The following is a 16217-nucleotide window of genomic DNA, read 5'->3' on the forward strand; positions in this document are numbered from 1 at the left end:
ACCGGGCTTAAGTGACATAAAAACTATCTGGCAATTAAATGTAGTTTTAGATGTCTTGCCAAAATTATACGTGTGTATAATTGTGTAAATAAAAACTTGCATTGCCAATCTGTAATACTTAATTCACACAAAGATCATCCCTAAAAGCCGCCACTGACGTTCAAAATCGGGGTATTTATTATTTATACGAAGTTTGCATGTATTACAAGAGATATTCGAGTATAGATTATCCTATTACTTTACAAGGCGGGCTTTTAAAGCTGAAGGTTAAAGGAAACACTCCGCCAGCATAATGCATCATGCACTTCTCCAACACAATTGGGTAATATTTCAACGTGAACTGAACAATTTAAATTTTGCGATTATGAAATGAAGATGTGTCATTTACATATGTTTACAACATGTCAATAATGCAAATTCGGATGACTTACACATATCTGATATTTCTCAAGTTGTGGGAGAATTAAGAAATATAGCGGTTGAACATTCGATGCAATTTTTAATTAAATTTACGAACAGAAGCATTACGTGAAAAACTACAAAATATTTGTTAACAATATCAGTATTTGATATATTTTTATAATGCATTTCACTCAGACCAGTTATTAGCTGGAAACATTATGATTAATTTTGTTTAGTAAGACTTCTATACGTTTCGGGTCCCAGTATAACTCTTCACCGGTGAATAGAACACAAAATTTACTTACACAAGAACACAAAAACCGTACACAAAGATCAAAAGACTTAAAATATCCACAATTACGAAAAAATATCCAATCTTTATTTTGGAAAATAAAACTGAAATTAAATATAACTAGCCACGTTGAGGTGTGTAAAGCAAGCAAATTGTTAGTTTATGTAGTTTGTTTCCTACAACTCAACAGAATGGTTGGTTATATTTGATATTAGTTTACTTTTAGTTAAGTTAGTATTAATAGGATGTTTCATTAACATCTTGCCGTCATTCAGAGGAAAATAACTAAAATCAATTAAAACTAAGTATATAACCTGGGACAATCTAAATAAACAAAACTAATTTAAAACATTCACAGTTTGATATCCTGATATTAAATAAAACAATACTCCATGGTACGAAAACGTACACTATGGTATACAATGTGTGTTAAATGTTCTGTGTCTGTGATAAAAAAAAGTTTCATTTGTCTTAAAAAATATTTGACATGTATGGTGAACATATGCACAACTAATTGTAAAAACTAAAAGTATCACATATCAATGGCATTTTGACATTGCTTTATAAACTCTAAATACTATCTGAAAACCATACGTTTGTTTCAAATAAAGATGGGTTGTCAGTCCGCTTATTTATATATGTATATAATAATTGATAAATAATATAAATTAATTGTAATAATATTAACTGTGATCTTTTACTTTACACAAAAAAGGACACCAATGGGTAAACTCTATTTTGGTCTTAACTTTACAAATTGTCATTCATAATTAATAAATGTTTTTTTTGTATTTTAAAATGAGATTGTAATTGGATCTTGAGAAATAAAAAATATTATCTCTTACTTTGGACTTAGAAAACGAAAAAAGTATAATAGAAAATATTATATTTCTGTAATATTATTTTTAGCATTTCCAAATAAAACGGAAAAACTCTATATTATTCTAATTTAAATTTATCCAATAATTTAAAAAAAGAAAATGTTAGAGACGATAAGTATAATCTTAATCTACAAGGTAGCTCCAGCAGTTGGCATGAGCTTAGAAGTCAGTAACTCACACAAAAAAATTCTAAATCATTTTCTTCACATACGCCAAAATTTTCTGTATGCATAGTTGCAGAACCTTCAATGCACAACTAGTCAAATTTGACAACTAGTCACATAGTTTCAGAGAAAATATTGATCAAAATAATAATTTAAATAAAACAAACATTTAAAACTTAGCCCTAATCAACAGTGTCGCAAAATATCCTTTACACCAGTGATCTGGAAATTTTTTTAATCATTACTCCAAAATATTTTTGTCTAAGATGATATTACCCCATAGCGAAGAGAGATTACCCCTATAGGACTACTACGGAGCAAATACAATAAATATCAATTAAAAATATATACTTTTTATCCTGAAAAATTCAATTTTTATCCCAGTTGGGGTAATTTACCCCGGTTCCACAACCTTTTACCAATTCTACGGTATTGGTATGAAGTTAACACTAAAAAGTTATAAATTATTTTATTCAGAAATACTGAAATTTCAAAATATTGGCAAAACATTTAGAAGACTATCGAGTAGCTAATGCTAAATCCAACTAGAAGCTTTTAAATAAATATAAGTTGGCTAACAAAGTTTGATTGTATCCGTTTGATTAATAATGTTACGTTGATATTGTAACAAAAACAGAGCAACTATTGTCCGGTTTGGAGTCTATGTAACAGTATTCAAAATTAATACTTAAGAGAACTAATTGTAAGTATTTGTAATAGATAATCGTGGCTTAACAATTCCGTCGTCTATAAGATGAATTGCAAATCAATGCAGGTATTTGAACCACACCATGTTTGGTTGCTCAGTCGTAACAATAATGATATGATGAAATTTGTTTAACGCGTACGATATTGTTAGGAGAAATTTATAGGACCAGTTTTTCTCAACAATTCCAACAAGTGAGGCGTGGTTTTCATATACAAAGTATTGATGTGTTTTTAAACTACAAGAAATTGCTCTTTGAACAACGTTGCATGTGGGCCGTATGAATGCAAGCTTAGCAAAAATAAAAGATCGATAAATTAATTTAATAAAAGGCATTTGCATAATACTGCCACAGTATGAAATAATGTTATCAATTGAAAGTGCAAATATCCGCAATATCAATAATTGATTACAACACTGCTAAAATATCTGATAAAGCAATATTTAAATTATTCATGACAAACGATGTAGACAATTTTCAGTTGAAATGCGATAAACGAGTAAAATATAACATTCTCTATTAACATCAGTTTAAAGTATTCACTTGCTACAAATGTGATAATAATATTGCAAATTTAATAATAATAATAAAAACAATTACCTTCGAATTTCAAAAAGCAAAATAATAAACACAATTAAATTGAAGTATCTGTACGAGGAACAGGCTTATACTGTTTGTTAAATTATTATATATTATGCAAGTTCATGGTAAAAAAGTCCACCACCGATATCTTAAAAACAAGTAAAGTTGAGAATTTTTTAACAACAGTATTTTAAAGTAGAGGACAAAAGTTGCATAATCAGCCTTTACCTTAATTCTTACAATTTCGCTATCAGAAGATAAACGGCTATGTTTAAAAATCCCTATCAAAAGTATTCTCTTTCGTTGTTAGTTTTTTTGGTTGTGAGCACAGTTGTTTAGTTTATGAGACCTTAATATAATTTTTAGGTATACATTAATTAACTGTAAGATGTATTGTTAATTTGTTTTTTATATAACCTCTATAAAAGCTTACACATAAGTGGGGTAAAAAGGACCAACTAAACCTTTACTCTAACGAAAGTGTAAACAATAAAAAATAGTAAATTAAGTTTAAAAAGCAATTTTACAAGAGATAAATTTAATAAGTAATTATTCCAGCTCTGGTAATGAATATTTCTGACAAAAAACAGATCAAGGTTATATATACAGCTTATGTATAAATACAATCTCTGTAAAAATGTACCCATAAAATTATTCGCATTGGTTGATAATGTATTATTTCGTAAAATCCTTTTAAAATTAAAAATAAGACATTGAACCTGTTTTCTCCCTTGCCCATGGGGTCAAAAGGACCAGGTGACAAAACAGCAACAAACACATTTCTACAATGATACATTAGCAGGTAGTTTTACTGAACATAGTCAGATAGTTGTTTGTTTAATATGTGTTGTTTGTTGTGATATAGTTGGTTTGGTTTTCAAAATATGATTGCTCAAAGTAAAATTGGACTTTGTGCCTCACCCTACCCTATAATATATATTTTCATATAGCATTTACTCAAAGTACACATTCTATTCTACTGTATGCATTAAAAACACGCAAAATTCAAAATAAATTCTAATACATTTATCAAATACTTGAATATAACATTAGTTTAGTAAATAGGTTGATGTCTTTGTTAATAGTTAATAGTTTATTTTATCTGTTTTCTATATAATTTTTGTTTATTTTCTCAGAACATTATTCGATTTATTAAAATTAAAATATCTGAATCCGTATGCAAATGATCAGTTAGAAATCAAGTAAATTGATATTTTGAGCCATTCATTAACAGTTATAGTAATTGTTTACATAAATAGTTAATAGTTTATTTTATCTATTTTCTATATAATTTTTGTTTATTTTCTCAGAACACATTCGATTAAGTCAAGTAAATTGATATTTTGAGCCATTCATTAACAGTTGAAGAAGACGTAAATTATCATTTACATCTCGGAAAATTCTAATCGAATTGAAAAGTTATATTTGAAGTTTATTTGAGAGATATAATCAAGTAATTATTTATAATTTAATATTTAAAAGCTCGTTAGAAAGAAAGAGAAGAGAAAAACTTATTTTGTCTCGATTAATTTTTGTTAAAAATTGATCAAGCTACTTTTTTTGTAATTAATACATTTAATAAAATTAATCTTTATAGATTTACGCGTTATTATTATATGTCGAAAAGTAGAGAACAAAGTAGAAAGGAGCTGTAGGATATTAAATAATTACTGGTTTAAGTTTAAAAACTTGAAAAATCTTTGGTCTAAAAAAAGTCTAATGTAAAAAAATCAAGAAATTTAGTTAGTAACATTAACCCTTATTCCCTTGTGCTTATAATAACTTTAATGCATTCAAAAATAGTATAAAAAACAAAATGTTCTTGCTCATTTGAGATAATATATGCATTTTCAGGCCATGGGACCAAAGGAGAAATTTTCAGCATATTGGCAGAAGTCTTGCACTCTGATGAAAAATCTCAGTATGCAGAGTTTATAAAAAAAAACTGTAGGAAAACTCATATAGGTCAAGTTGACTAGAAATTATTAAGTGAGTACTGAATATGTGCATTTAATAAAACTAAAACAAACAAAAATAATAAAGTATCTACATAATTAAGTATTCCAAAATTAACTATCTCATGCACAGATCGATTCTAGCAGTCGGTGCGAAATAATAAGTATGAAATAGTAAGTGAGTGTATTGATATGAGTAGTACTGCCTTCGGGCAGGTATATAACTCCGAGTCCCCGTGGTAAGAACGTGGGCTAGCAAATCCTAGTCCCGGGTTCGAATCCAACCTCGGTCGGTTCGGTATCAAAGCAGCTTGATACCAAATTTTCACTTGAAATCATAGATTTCAAATATGATTTCAAGTGAAAATGGCCTTTCGTGGGCAAAGCTGTAGTGGCAACACGCCACTTGGAAGTAAAGAGGTACTAAGATGATATCGCTTTGAAATACAAAAAGGAAGTCGAATTTGTATCCCTATACAACAGAAAAATGTAAAGGCTCTGACATCGTGCAACCATGATTGAGTGCATTTTCAACTCAACCCACGGACCTGCCTTTGGAAGAAATATTCGTGGAGAAAAATGTAATAAACAGTAAAAATATGTTAAGAAAAAATAAAAATATAATAAAAAAAAAAAAAAAAGTATGATGGGTTAGACCCGATGAACTTCTTTCTTGCTTAGTAAGTAAACTTTGCGAAAAACTTAAGAAAAAATGAGTTTCACTCCAACAATTATCCATAAATAACTATGAAAGTAAATAAATCAGAAAGATTTTTTTTTAATTTGTGCAATTTAATTTGTATTATCTGCATACATTGAATTTGTATTGTAAATTATTGTAAATCGTTTTTTTTGCGTGTGTATATTTATATATACAAGTATTTAGTTATAGTTGATTTGAATTAGTTTAGTATGTAGCCAATGTACTAGCTTACAAAGCCAATATAAAAAATCTCATGATTTAAGCTGTAAAGTGTTTTTCTGCTTGTGAATAATTTTCATCGAGTTAAATTCAAATAAGAAACGCAGGAAATCCCATGTGCGAAAGTTTACACAATTTTTAACATATGTTTAAATTCAAATACGCTGATCCATGTTGTAGTATTGTACACAAATATCTTTACCAGATCGTGACCCATATAATACGTTAACGGTTGATTGAACTATAGGATGCAAAGAAAACGTTTAACCTTCTTGAAGCAGACAAATGATAATTAATAGTTTCTAGAACCTGCATCAAGGCGCATATCTCACAATGCACTTGAACTGGAAAATCATGTATTAGTGATAATCAACAGTACATATCCAGCACGAAATTCATTTGAAGTTTTGATATCTATTCGTGTGATCGAATTTAATATTTAAGCAGATATGAAATTTAAAGGTCACGCGTGTAAAATTCAGTTTGCCTCGTTCTTCGTAGAAATATTTAGCTAGTGAGCGAGCTAAGTGAAAATGACTACTACAGCAAAGTTTTTGGAAAATTTTTAACATACACAGATTCAGAATGGGGTTCAGATTAAATGATAGTTATAAAGCAAATTGTTTCTTACAATGTCAGTCACAAAAACTATGTTGATTAAAATACTATCACCAGTTTTGTTAAGCATTTGCTTGAACGATGTTTATTAAATTATCTTAAATTCCTCCTTGATATAGACTTACATTTTGCCTCAACATCGACATAATTTTCACAATATATTTTTGATAAATGTGAGAATTCTTTAGACAATTAAGCCTTATAAGATAAGCCAGTAGCCCTTATAAGATAGTTTTCTAAGTATATTTATCATAAATCTATTTTTTATCAGATTTATAGATTTGCAAATATTAATTAGTACTTCATGTAAAAAATGAGCAATATTATATAAATTAGTAAAGTAGCACAAAAGTTTGTAAGTCATAATGAGACTCATATTATTACATAGAACAAATGGCTAATATAGGACTGTCAATAACACATAAGTGCAAGTAATGCTAAAATATTTTGTTTCTAACCGGATAAAATTATTATTGCTATTGTCTTTAGAAATATTGATTATTCACACACTTCAATAAAATATAATTTTAAAATAAATTTAATGTTATGATGTTCCAAATGGAATCGCAGACTTTTTTTTCAAAAATAATATTCTTAGTATTATTTTTACAATAATTAAAAAAATATTTGACATTTTGTTAGTGCTATAACTAAATTACCTCTTATTTCTCATTTCCGTAATAATTTTAATTTTATGCCATAACCATTTCTATATAATATCTTTGATTCAATTTTGTCATTACAATATTGCCTCAATACAACCTTTACTGTATATTTTTTAATTAATACCATCTTCTTGACAGGTGACCTGAAGATGGGATGTACATAGTTACTAAAATATCGTAAAAAATATTATATTATTTAATAAATTGTTTTAAATTTGTTAATGTTTTTTAACAGGCATCCACATATTGAAAGAAAAACTATATTATGTTTAAATTTTTTGAATCTTCAAAGTCCTTACGTTTTGAGTCCAAGTTTGACTCTTCAGTCGATAAAACACATAAAAAATTGCTTATAAAACATAAAACAATGTATGTACATACAATGAACGAAAGACTTGTTTAACAAAATTGATTAAAAAGAATTATTTATTTAATTTTAAAAAATTATATAAAATTAAGTATAATTGATAACACAAGTCCACAAAAAAAAGTTGACATGTTCTAATGTTGTAAAAACTGAACACAAATCAAGTCAAAATTGGGGGTCAAATGGACAAAAATTAAGAAAACGACAAAATCTCCGATCTAATAAATCTTCTCCGTTATAATTGAAAACTCATAATTTCTGTTCCAGGCCCTTTTTGCCTTAAATTAAATAATCTGTTAGGGTTTTTTTTGTATAATTCAGCTGAAATTTGCAAACATATTTACTTCACATTGCCCCTTATAATTCTGCAAACATACTTGCAATTGAATATCTGAAAATATGTTTAAAAAATACTGCTGTAATCTACCAAAAAGAATTTAATAGATCATTTGTGAATTGAATACTCAATAGTCATTTAGGGTAAAAAAGGCGAGGAACGACAGAAATTATAAGATTATAATTATCATGCAGAAAAATTATTAAATTGGAGATTTTGTGGGTTTTTTATTTTTTTTTTCAATTTTTTGTCATTTAGCCCCCAATTTTGAGTTTTAGATTAGTGTTCAGCACACCCAATACATTCAACTTTTTTGTGGGCCTTGTGTAATCATTTTGAGTTGCCTAAAACTTTCCTACATAAATATGTACATTTTAATTATGATAAGCTTTTTATAATTGCTACAATAATTATGAATTACCTACATAGAATAAGTATTCGTTAATCTCACTCTAGAAGTAAATTTGAAAAATTAAGGAAAAATATAACAATAAAAAATATTTAAAAGAAACTAAAAAATATTTCTATTTAGGTTTCCGAAAACAATTTCCAGTAATGTATTTCCTGGATACGATATCTAATCACATAAAAACGAGTAATATATACGTGCAATGTTTTATTCATATGTAATAACATATGAATAATATATACTTTCATGTAAGATATTAGCACATAAATATATAACATGCAAGTAAGTACATACTACATAGCATGCGTGATTCGTCGTGCCGATGATCGCGATACACGGTTAGAGAGCCATTGATTCGGTAATTCAAGGTTCGCGTAGCGATTGATTCCGTTTCGTGTGTTCTTTAATATCATTATAATGAAGTATCATATATTTATATATTGTGTTGTGTTGTGGTCGAATATGCCGTGTTCGATGCTCTGGTTAACATTTAAAATTCATGGTTAAGTTTGCAATAATCAGCGCCGGTGTCGATTCAGTTTCTAAATTACTTTCGTTTCGTATTGCTTTATTTATTCACGATTGGCATTGATTATGACGCAACACGTAATCTGTTGATTTTTTAATAAACACACTATGACATCTCAATTCGAACAGCAACACCTCTGACAACATTATGGACTATTCAGTTTACAACGTGTTGTAAAAATACTATCAATGCTCATAAATCGGTTCGTACATGCTATTATTATTGCAACCGCCAAAAAATGACATTGGTAACCCTCACATACCATGCAGACTATAGCCTTCGATCAATTGAAGAAAGTGGCATTCCTAACGAAATGTTTTATATTTGTTTTATTAAGTATTAAATTTGTCAGCCATACATAATTAGCACTCGAAATCAAAATACTGTTTTTCACTTTATTTAACTTCCCGTAACATTTCCCGTAGGTTAAAAAATTGAAAAATGAAATTTTTTATATATGTTTACGTTGCAAAGGTTTCTGAACATTTTGGCATACCTTATAAAAATGGATGTATGTGTGTGTATGTATGTGTGCATGTGTGCATGTGTGTGTGAGTGCGGATACAAATTTTCGTCGACGATTTCGAGAACACGGTTCAACCGATTTAAATAATTCAAGAAACATTCGATTCCTACTGATAAAGAGACGTGCTGATTAGTATGTGGCTAAGGAAAATGCAGCCGTTTCGAGGATGCGCAGCAAAAAGAGCCAGAAATGGTAATTCAGTTTTTGAGAGAACGGAGCGTCCGATTTTAATAAATCATAGAACATTTTACTTATATTGACAAAATGAAGCACTGATTAAATATTTGGGAATAAATAAGTCAAAAAAATGACATTTTGCGGCCAAAAATGTTAATTGGACATATGTACATCAAATTATCAGATATTTTATAGAGATTTTAATAATGTGTACACATTTTGTGTACATTTTTTTTTGAGTTCCGCAACAAGATTTTTAATTACAGTACGGGTAGTTCCAGCAATTTGCCTTAAAGCATGATGCCATGCACCCCACTAGTTATTGGCAATAATGATATGATATAATTGAAAGGTTTAATCAGAGTTTTCATATAGTACCATTCCTCTAACAATTTTGTCCTGTATTCCTCAAATAGGCTGTATTCAAGTATAATGTATTCAATTGATCCGAAATAGAGCTTTTGGGTTGCTCTAGCAAATCTAATGTGGCGAACCTATTCAAAATTTCTTAGAATGATGACAAGTGCACCCTGGTACGTGAGCAATAAAACACTTCATGATGATCTAAAGGTGCTATATATTAAAGACTTTTTAAAATCAAGATCCACTAATCACCATCAGAAATTAGAAAATCACTCCAATTCACTCGTACTCCGCTGCTCCATACGCCAGAAGTAAGAAGATTAACTTGATCCAGTAAAATTGCATCTGATAGTAAATACCCACTTGGGGTAATTACTATCTATATTTATATTTAATTATTGCCAATAACTCATAGAATGTAGCTAATGATTTGATTGTTATTAATAAAAAAAAGTTTAGGTCATAACATGAACAAATTGTAACTAGTGGTTAATTGCATCATACCATAAAAAATAAATTCACGAGAAAAATCTACATTTGTGAAAAAATAATTGGTCCGTCTATTACTATATATTATTATATTACAAATCAAATCTTGACACATATGTTGTGTTATTAACCTTTAGAATAAGTACCTATTTATATCTTTGTTTATAATAATAAATCATTACAATCATAAAAAATCTAATAACTAAACTTTCAATAACAATTTTAACTGCTGATCTCTTTTGATAAAATAAAATCATAAATTTATAATCATGCAATATACTGATTCATTCTTTTAAATTTTTCTTAATCATTTTTTGCTAAAAATTTTATATCCAATTTTTTACTTGTAATATTTATTTTAAATTATAGTTGTATTTTTAACAATTTTAATACAAAAGTTTAGATAAAAAGGTCAACAAAAGAAAAATTTTCATTATAATAAAGTGAAATAAAATAAAATACATAAAAATATATTTATATTACTATTCTATAAATTAAAAGTTAAATTATAAAACGTATATATGTAGTGTTATTGACCTTTAGTTCAAGTACCTATTGTTATCTTTGTTCATAATAATAAATTATTAGTCATAAAAATTGTAATAAATAAAGTTTCAATAATTATTTTAACTGCTGAATTCCTTTGATAAAATATTTATAGTCGTTATATATTTATATTTATGCAATAACCTGATTTGATTTAAAAATTATTTATAAGCTATATTTTTAATACTTCTAATATTTTAATGTAATCTGTGTTACAGTTAACAAGTCGAAGTCAAAATTTGTAAATATTTTTGAGTAATTTTTTACGAGTGCTTTTGACAAAAAAATTAATAATAAGGATTTATAGATTAATATTGAAGAAAAACCTAATTATGTAACATATCTAGTTCCGAAACGTCATAATTAAACACTCTAAAAAAAAACTAATTGTTTTATAACTATTTATTAGAATAATCAATATTCGGAAAACAAACATAAATATATACAGGCATATATAAGTTGCAATTATAAATACATAGTATTTTTTATGTACTAAAATGTTAAACAATTGCCGGTTTAAATAACAGACTATCAAAAACACATAGAACACAGAAAATAATAACTTAACAATCACCACCATCCATGAGAAAAAATTAAATACAACACACAACTAGGTTAATTATAATTATTTGATTAAAATTAAGTACATATATGATTTCACTTTTAATATTCTTTGAATAAACATCTTTTTATAGAACGCCTACCTGTAGTTTTTCTACAACCACTTTCAATTCTATTATTTCTATTTTTTTTCTCATATATATGTCCATTCGTAGCATAAGGGCTTTTCAAATTTGTTGCTGGTAATGGCTTGAGCTCTATACATTTCTTATTCTTCTTATTTACTTTACATTTCTTATCTTTTGGTTTAATAGAGTATTTTAGTTTATAGAAGTCTGAGAACAAAAAGAAAAACATGACTCCATGTAAGGCAATCCAGACCATAAACGCTCGTTGATAATCACATTCCGTCCATAACAATTGGAATTGGTGTGTCATAATTACTACAAATTGAACCATTTGTAGTGTTGTTAAATACTGTTTCCACCATATATATTTGGCATATTTAGGTCCCAAAGCAGCAACCATATAATATAAATACATTATTAAATGGACAAACGTATTTAATAAGGCAAAGAATGTACTATGGCCACCTGGAGCAAATTTAAGACCCATCCAAACTGAAAAGGGCATACATCCATGATGAATAACGTGTAACGTTGATACGTGTTCATTTTTCTTCCGCAGAATAAAGAATAAGGTGTCAAAGAATTCTGTGAATTTCGAAAAATAGTACCACCAGCAGGTATTAGCCATCCTTAAAGCAATTTCACTGTTTGAATAATCTACAGGCTGACAGCGAAAACTATAATGTCCCCACCATCCACTTTGTAAGTACTCATAAAATATCCAAGCGCTAAAAAGTGTTTGGAACAAATTATATATCACCAGAATACGCCTCAAGTTAAAAGCTGGTCGATTCTTCATGAGTCTTGGTCCTATAGATTTACTGAACCAGGCATATCCTAGACATAACATTATAGTAGGTAATGGGGACGACATCATCGGCCAATTAGCTACTCTCGGATCACTTTGGTTTTCCATAAGGTCAACATACCAGTCAGAAATCCTTTCGATCGACATTTTTATAGTTTATCTTACTTGTTTTCATGCAGAAGAAATTCAGTTGAGGCACGTCTCTCCACGTTTTTCTTGCTCGTCAACCAGCCCAAAATCAGATATAGTAAATGCAAATAAGTTTTTTAATATTTAATCGCTTCCTAACGCAGCATCTATTATCCAAAAGGAACCTCGTTTACGCTAAAAAGCCGAGTTGGAAAACTGTATATGGTTTATTGCAAAATTTCCAAATTTCTACGAAAACTACTTTCACTGATAATTTTCTCAAAACTACCGAGCCCCCATTTCAAAAATTGTGAATTCGAGTATATAGAAATATTTGTAGTCAAGTTTAATAATTTAAAATAAGAAATAAATTTAATACTTTTTTAGGCTATAAATCGTAGCACATTTTGATAGTTCAGCTTTTATTTAACAAATTGCAATCAATTTAAAATTGATTTTGACATTTTATTTGTGAAATGATATAGGTAGGCGTATTGCTAGTGACATCTAAAAAATTCTACGTGTTATAATATTAAAATAACGCGTAATCGAATATAAATATTAATAGAATTTTCTACATAATACTCAATAGGGATCTAAAATTATGAGAAAAATAAGGAGATGGTAATAAAAAAGTAAAAATGTAGGGTTGTATGTATTTTTAATGCCAGATTATAAAACAATAAAAACAACAAAATTCGTCCAAAAATTAAAAAAAAAGAATGGGCTTAGGGGTATGAAAAATAAATCTCAGCAGTAGCCGAATCTCAGAACTAAAGCAAAGATAAAATTTGTTAAAAACCGGTAAAGCCGTTTCGGAGAAGTGAACATTGTGTCATGAACATTTTATATGCAAGATATACATACATATATATATATATATATATATATATATATATCGGTTTCAAGATTTATAATAAAATTATACAAATTGATATTTTCAAATACTTCAACTACAATAAAATTACAACATAATTCGATATTATTTAAACAACCCCACATTTTCGTTAAATATCATTTTTTCTGACCGATTTAAAGACGATATAAATTAAGTTCACAGATCTCCCTTCGACAGTTAAATCCACTATCATATATAAACAAGCAAAAACAGCAATAGATTGCTTCTTCGTTTAATCATTTTATTCAAGAATCGTTGAATTATTAATAATGAATGGAATTGGAATGAGGATTTGAACTTTGATTTAACATCCAATTTGCATAAATGAATCTTTATAGGCTCATAGCCTCCTTTATAGTTTTCTTGGGAGCAGTTGATCGAGTATCCACGGGTCAATTCAGGCTATTGGGTCAGCAAATAAACTGATTAAAAACGACAAATGAAATCTGATGCGAGATCTCTTATTGATATTATTTTTTATTTATTAAATACACTTAATTCAAGTTTATTCATTATAATTCTTAATGAAAAATAAATTATTTGGAATACTGTGCATTGAACGAATTACCTATGTAATCATATATCTCAAAAGTAAGTAATTTCAGGTTATTCCAATTTAATGTCATTTCTACACAATTTAACAAATTAGTTTCAAAACATTTTAAGTAGAGTAATTTATATAAATAGATAAGAAAATAATCATGCATATAAAACAATATTTTCGAATAATAGAGAAAATAAATAACAATTTAAAACTTTGCATGCCAACAATGAATACAAGTTACTGTCACGGTATATTCTCTTCAGTAAATATGAAATTCATTTGGGCAAAGCAAATATAAATGTAATTTAACAAAATTCATTAACAAGTACAAACACACAGTAACACACATACACATATATACATATATATATATATATATATAATTTTAATGTTGAAATATAAGACTATAATCTTAACACTACATTCAGACATAACATCAAGTATAGAAAAAAAATTTAAAGAATTTTTATTTTTCCATGCGCTTCGATATATATTTTTACACTACCTTCAAAAGATTTAAACAGATTAGAGGGCAAGCATAAAATACATTTATAACAAATCATTAACACAAGCACACACTAAAAGTGCAAGTAATTATGCAAACAAAAATATTTCTGATTGATTAAAACTGTAATAAAATTTAACTATTTTTTGAGAAAAGACTCAGAGCCTGCATTCTCTTTTTTATTTGATGTTATGCCTTTAAGGATTTTATTCATTCATTTATGTTTATATATACACATTGTTATATAATTTTTTTTATTCTTATATCTTAACAGCATTCACAACCTTACGTCCTATGAGCTGTTGGCCTGAAACTTTCCCTAACTTCGAATTTTTAGATAGTAACCCAATGGTGAATCTTTCCATATTTGATGATTTTATTATTAGAATTTATATAATAGGGCTGACTTTTTTATTGGTGCAGCAATGCCGGGCAAGGGCTATTTTCACTTGGAAACATATTGCTATCCATATTTCCAAGTGAAAACCGTAGTCACTACTGCTTGACAACAGGCTGTTCGAAGTGGACTCGAACCCGGGACCTCCGAATCAAGACCCGTCGCTCTTAACCGCTTACTTACCGCGAACCCATATAAAATATAGCGCAGCAAAGCAAAAATTCATCTATTCTGAGTAGAGTTTTTCTTCGAAATGGGGATAAAAAAGCTAACCGATAGCATATGAAATAGTAATATGGAAAAGAAAGACCCATTTCAATTCACAAGTTTTTTGTGCCTTCTTCTATACCGTACGAAAAAACATCGGTCGAACTCAAATATGTATTATATTCTTCTTATAACCCCAACATTCACGTTTTGAAAAGACGTCAGTTCTTAAATACAACACTTACTTACAACAACAACAAATTTGCATCTTAATGTATTGATAGGTCATAATCAGTGATTAATTACGATGAATATAGATGAACCTACTAATTTTTAGGGTAAAACTTAATTATCCTTACTAATAATAATTTTCAATTAAAGTGCATTCGGTAATAGTACGATTAATTCTAAAACGCACTCGGATCTTATGCAAATATCATATGTATTTGCAGACACTGTTTACATAGCTTACGCACTGCAAGACGCAAAATTAGCTCAGTGATCCATTGCAGAGGTTGCAAACATTCTGAGCATCTAATTAATAATTAGTAGAACAATTACTATCAAATGAATTAGACTTGTTGTAAATTACATTTACTTGAAGTACATTTTTATTAGTATTAGTATTAGTACATTTTGTTAAAAATTAATGGGCCTATTCTCGCATGAAATAGCTATGTTATGTTATCAGTCCGCCGTGAAAACATAACATAAAATGCTACAAATAACCAGAAGATTATGTTTTCTTAGTGCATCTATTTTATTTTAATAAATCACATTTTCTCAATTGCTCTGAATGTGCTGGTATGTTCGAAATTGTGGAAAAGCAAAATTCGAGCAATTCAATTTTTGAGATTGTCAACGGCTGAAAACTAACCTCTAAATAGCACAAATGTTAAAATAACATTAATTCGACTTCACACATATTTTATTTATAAACGCAACGCTACAGGAATTATGTTATTTTCATCACTGATAATAGCTATTATACTTGTAGTAACATTTTGAAAAGAAAAATAACCGTAATAACCGTGATGCCGTAAGATGTGAATCTAAGATGTATGGCCAAAATCTAGAAAATCAATTTTTATAAGCAGATCTGATTAAAT

At 28.2% G+C, this 16217-nt stretch overlaps 2 protein-coding genes across 3 annotated transcripts in view; both read right to left on the bottom strand.

Moving 5' to 3' along the window:
- LOC113378728 (protein gustavus) overlaps positions 1-16217 on the bottom strand; it is a 443541-nt gene that overhangs the window by 229296 nt on the left and 198028 nt on the right. The gene's annotated exons all lie outside the window — the stretch shown is intronic.
- LOC113375458 (elongation of very long chain fatty acids protein AAEL008004-like) lies at positions 11595-12575 on the bottom strand. Its single transcript, XM_026615393.1, has one exon. It carries the CDS (start codon positions 12573-12575, stop codon positions 11595-11597), a length of 981 nt encoding a protein of 326 aa, XP_026471178.1.

This window comes from Ctenocephalides felis, unplaced genomic scaffold, assembly GCF_003426905.1.
Source record: "Ctenocephalides felis isolate EL2017-DRISC unplaced genomic scaffold, ASM342690v1 CF-g0.4_SCAFFOLD_01886, whole genome shotgun sequence".
In the NCBI taxonomy this organism is placed as follows: Eukaryota; Metazoa; Arthropoda; class Insecta; order Siphonaptera; family Pulicidae; genus Ctenocephalides; species Ctenocephalides felis.

Bases quoted from the DNA above. Each gene is read 5' to 3' on its own strand.
- LOC113375458 (XM_026615393.1), bottom strand. From the start codon at position 12,575: ATGTCGATCGAAAGGATTTCTGACTGGTATGTTGACCTTATGGAAAAC.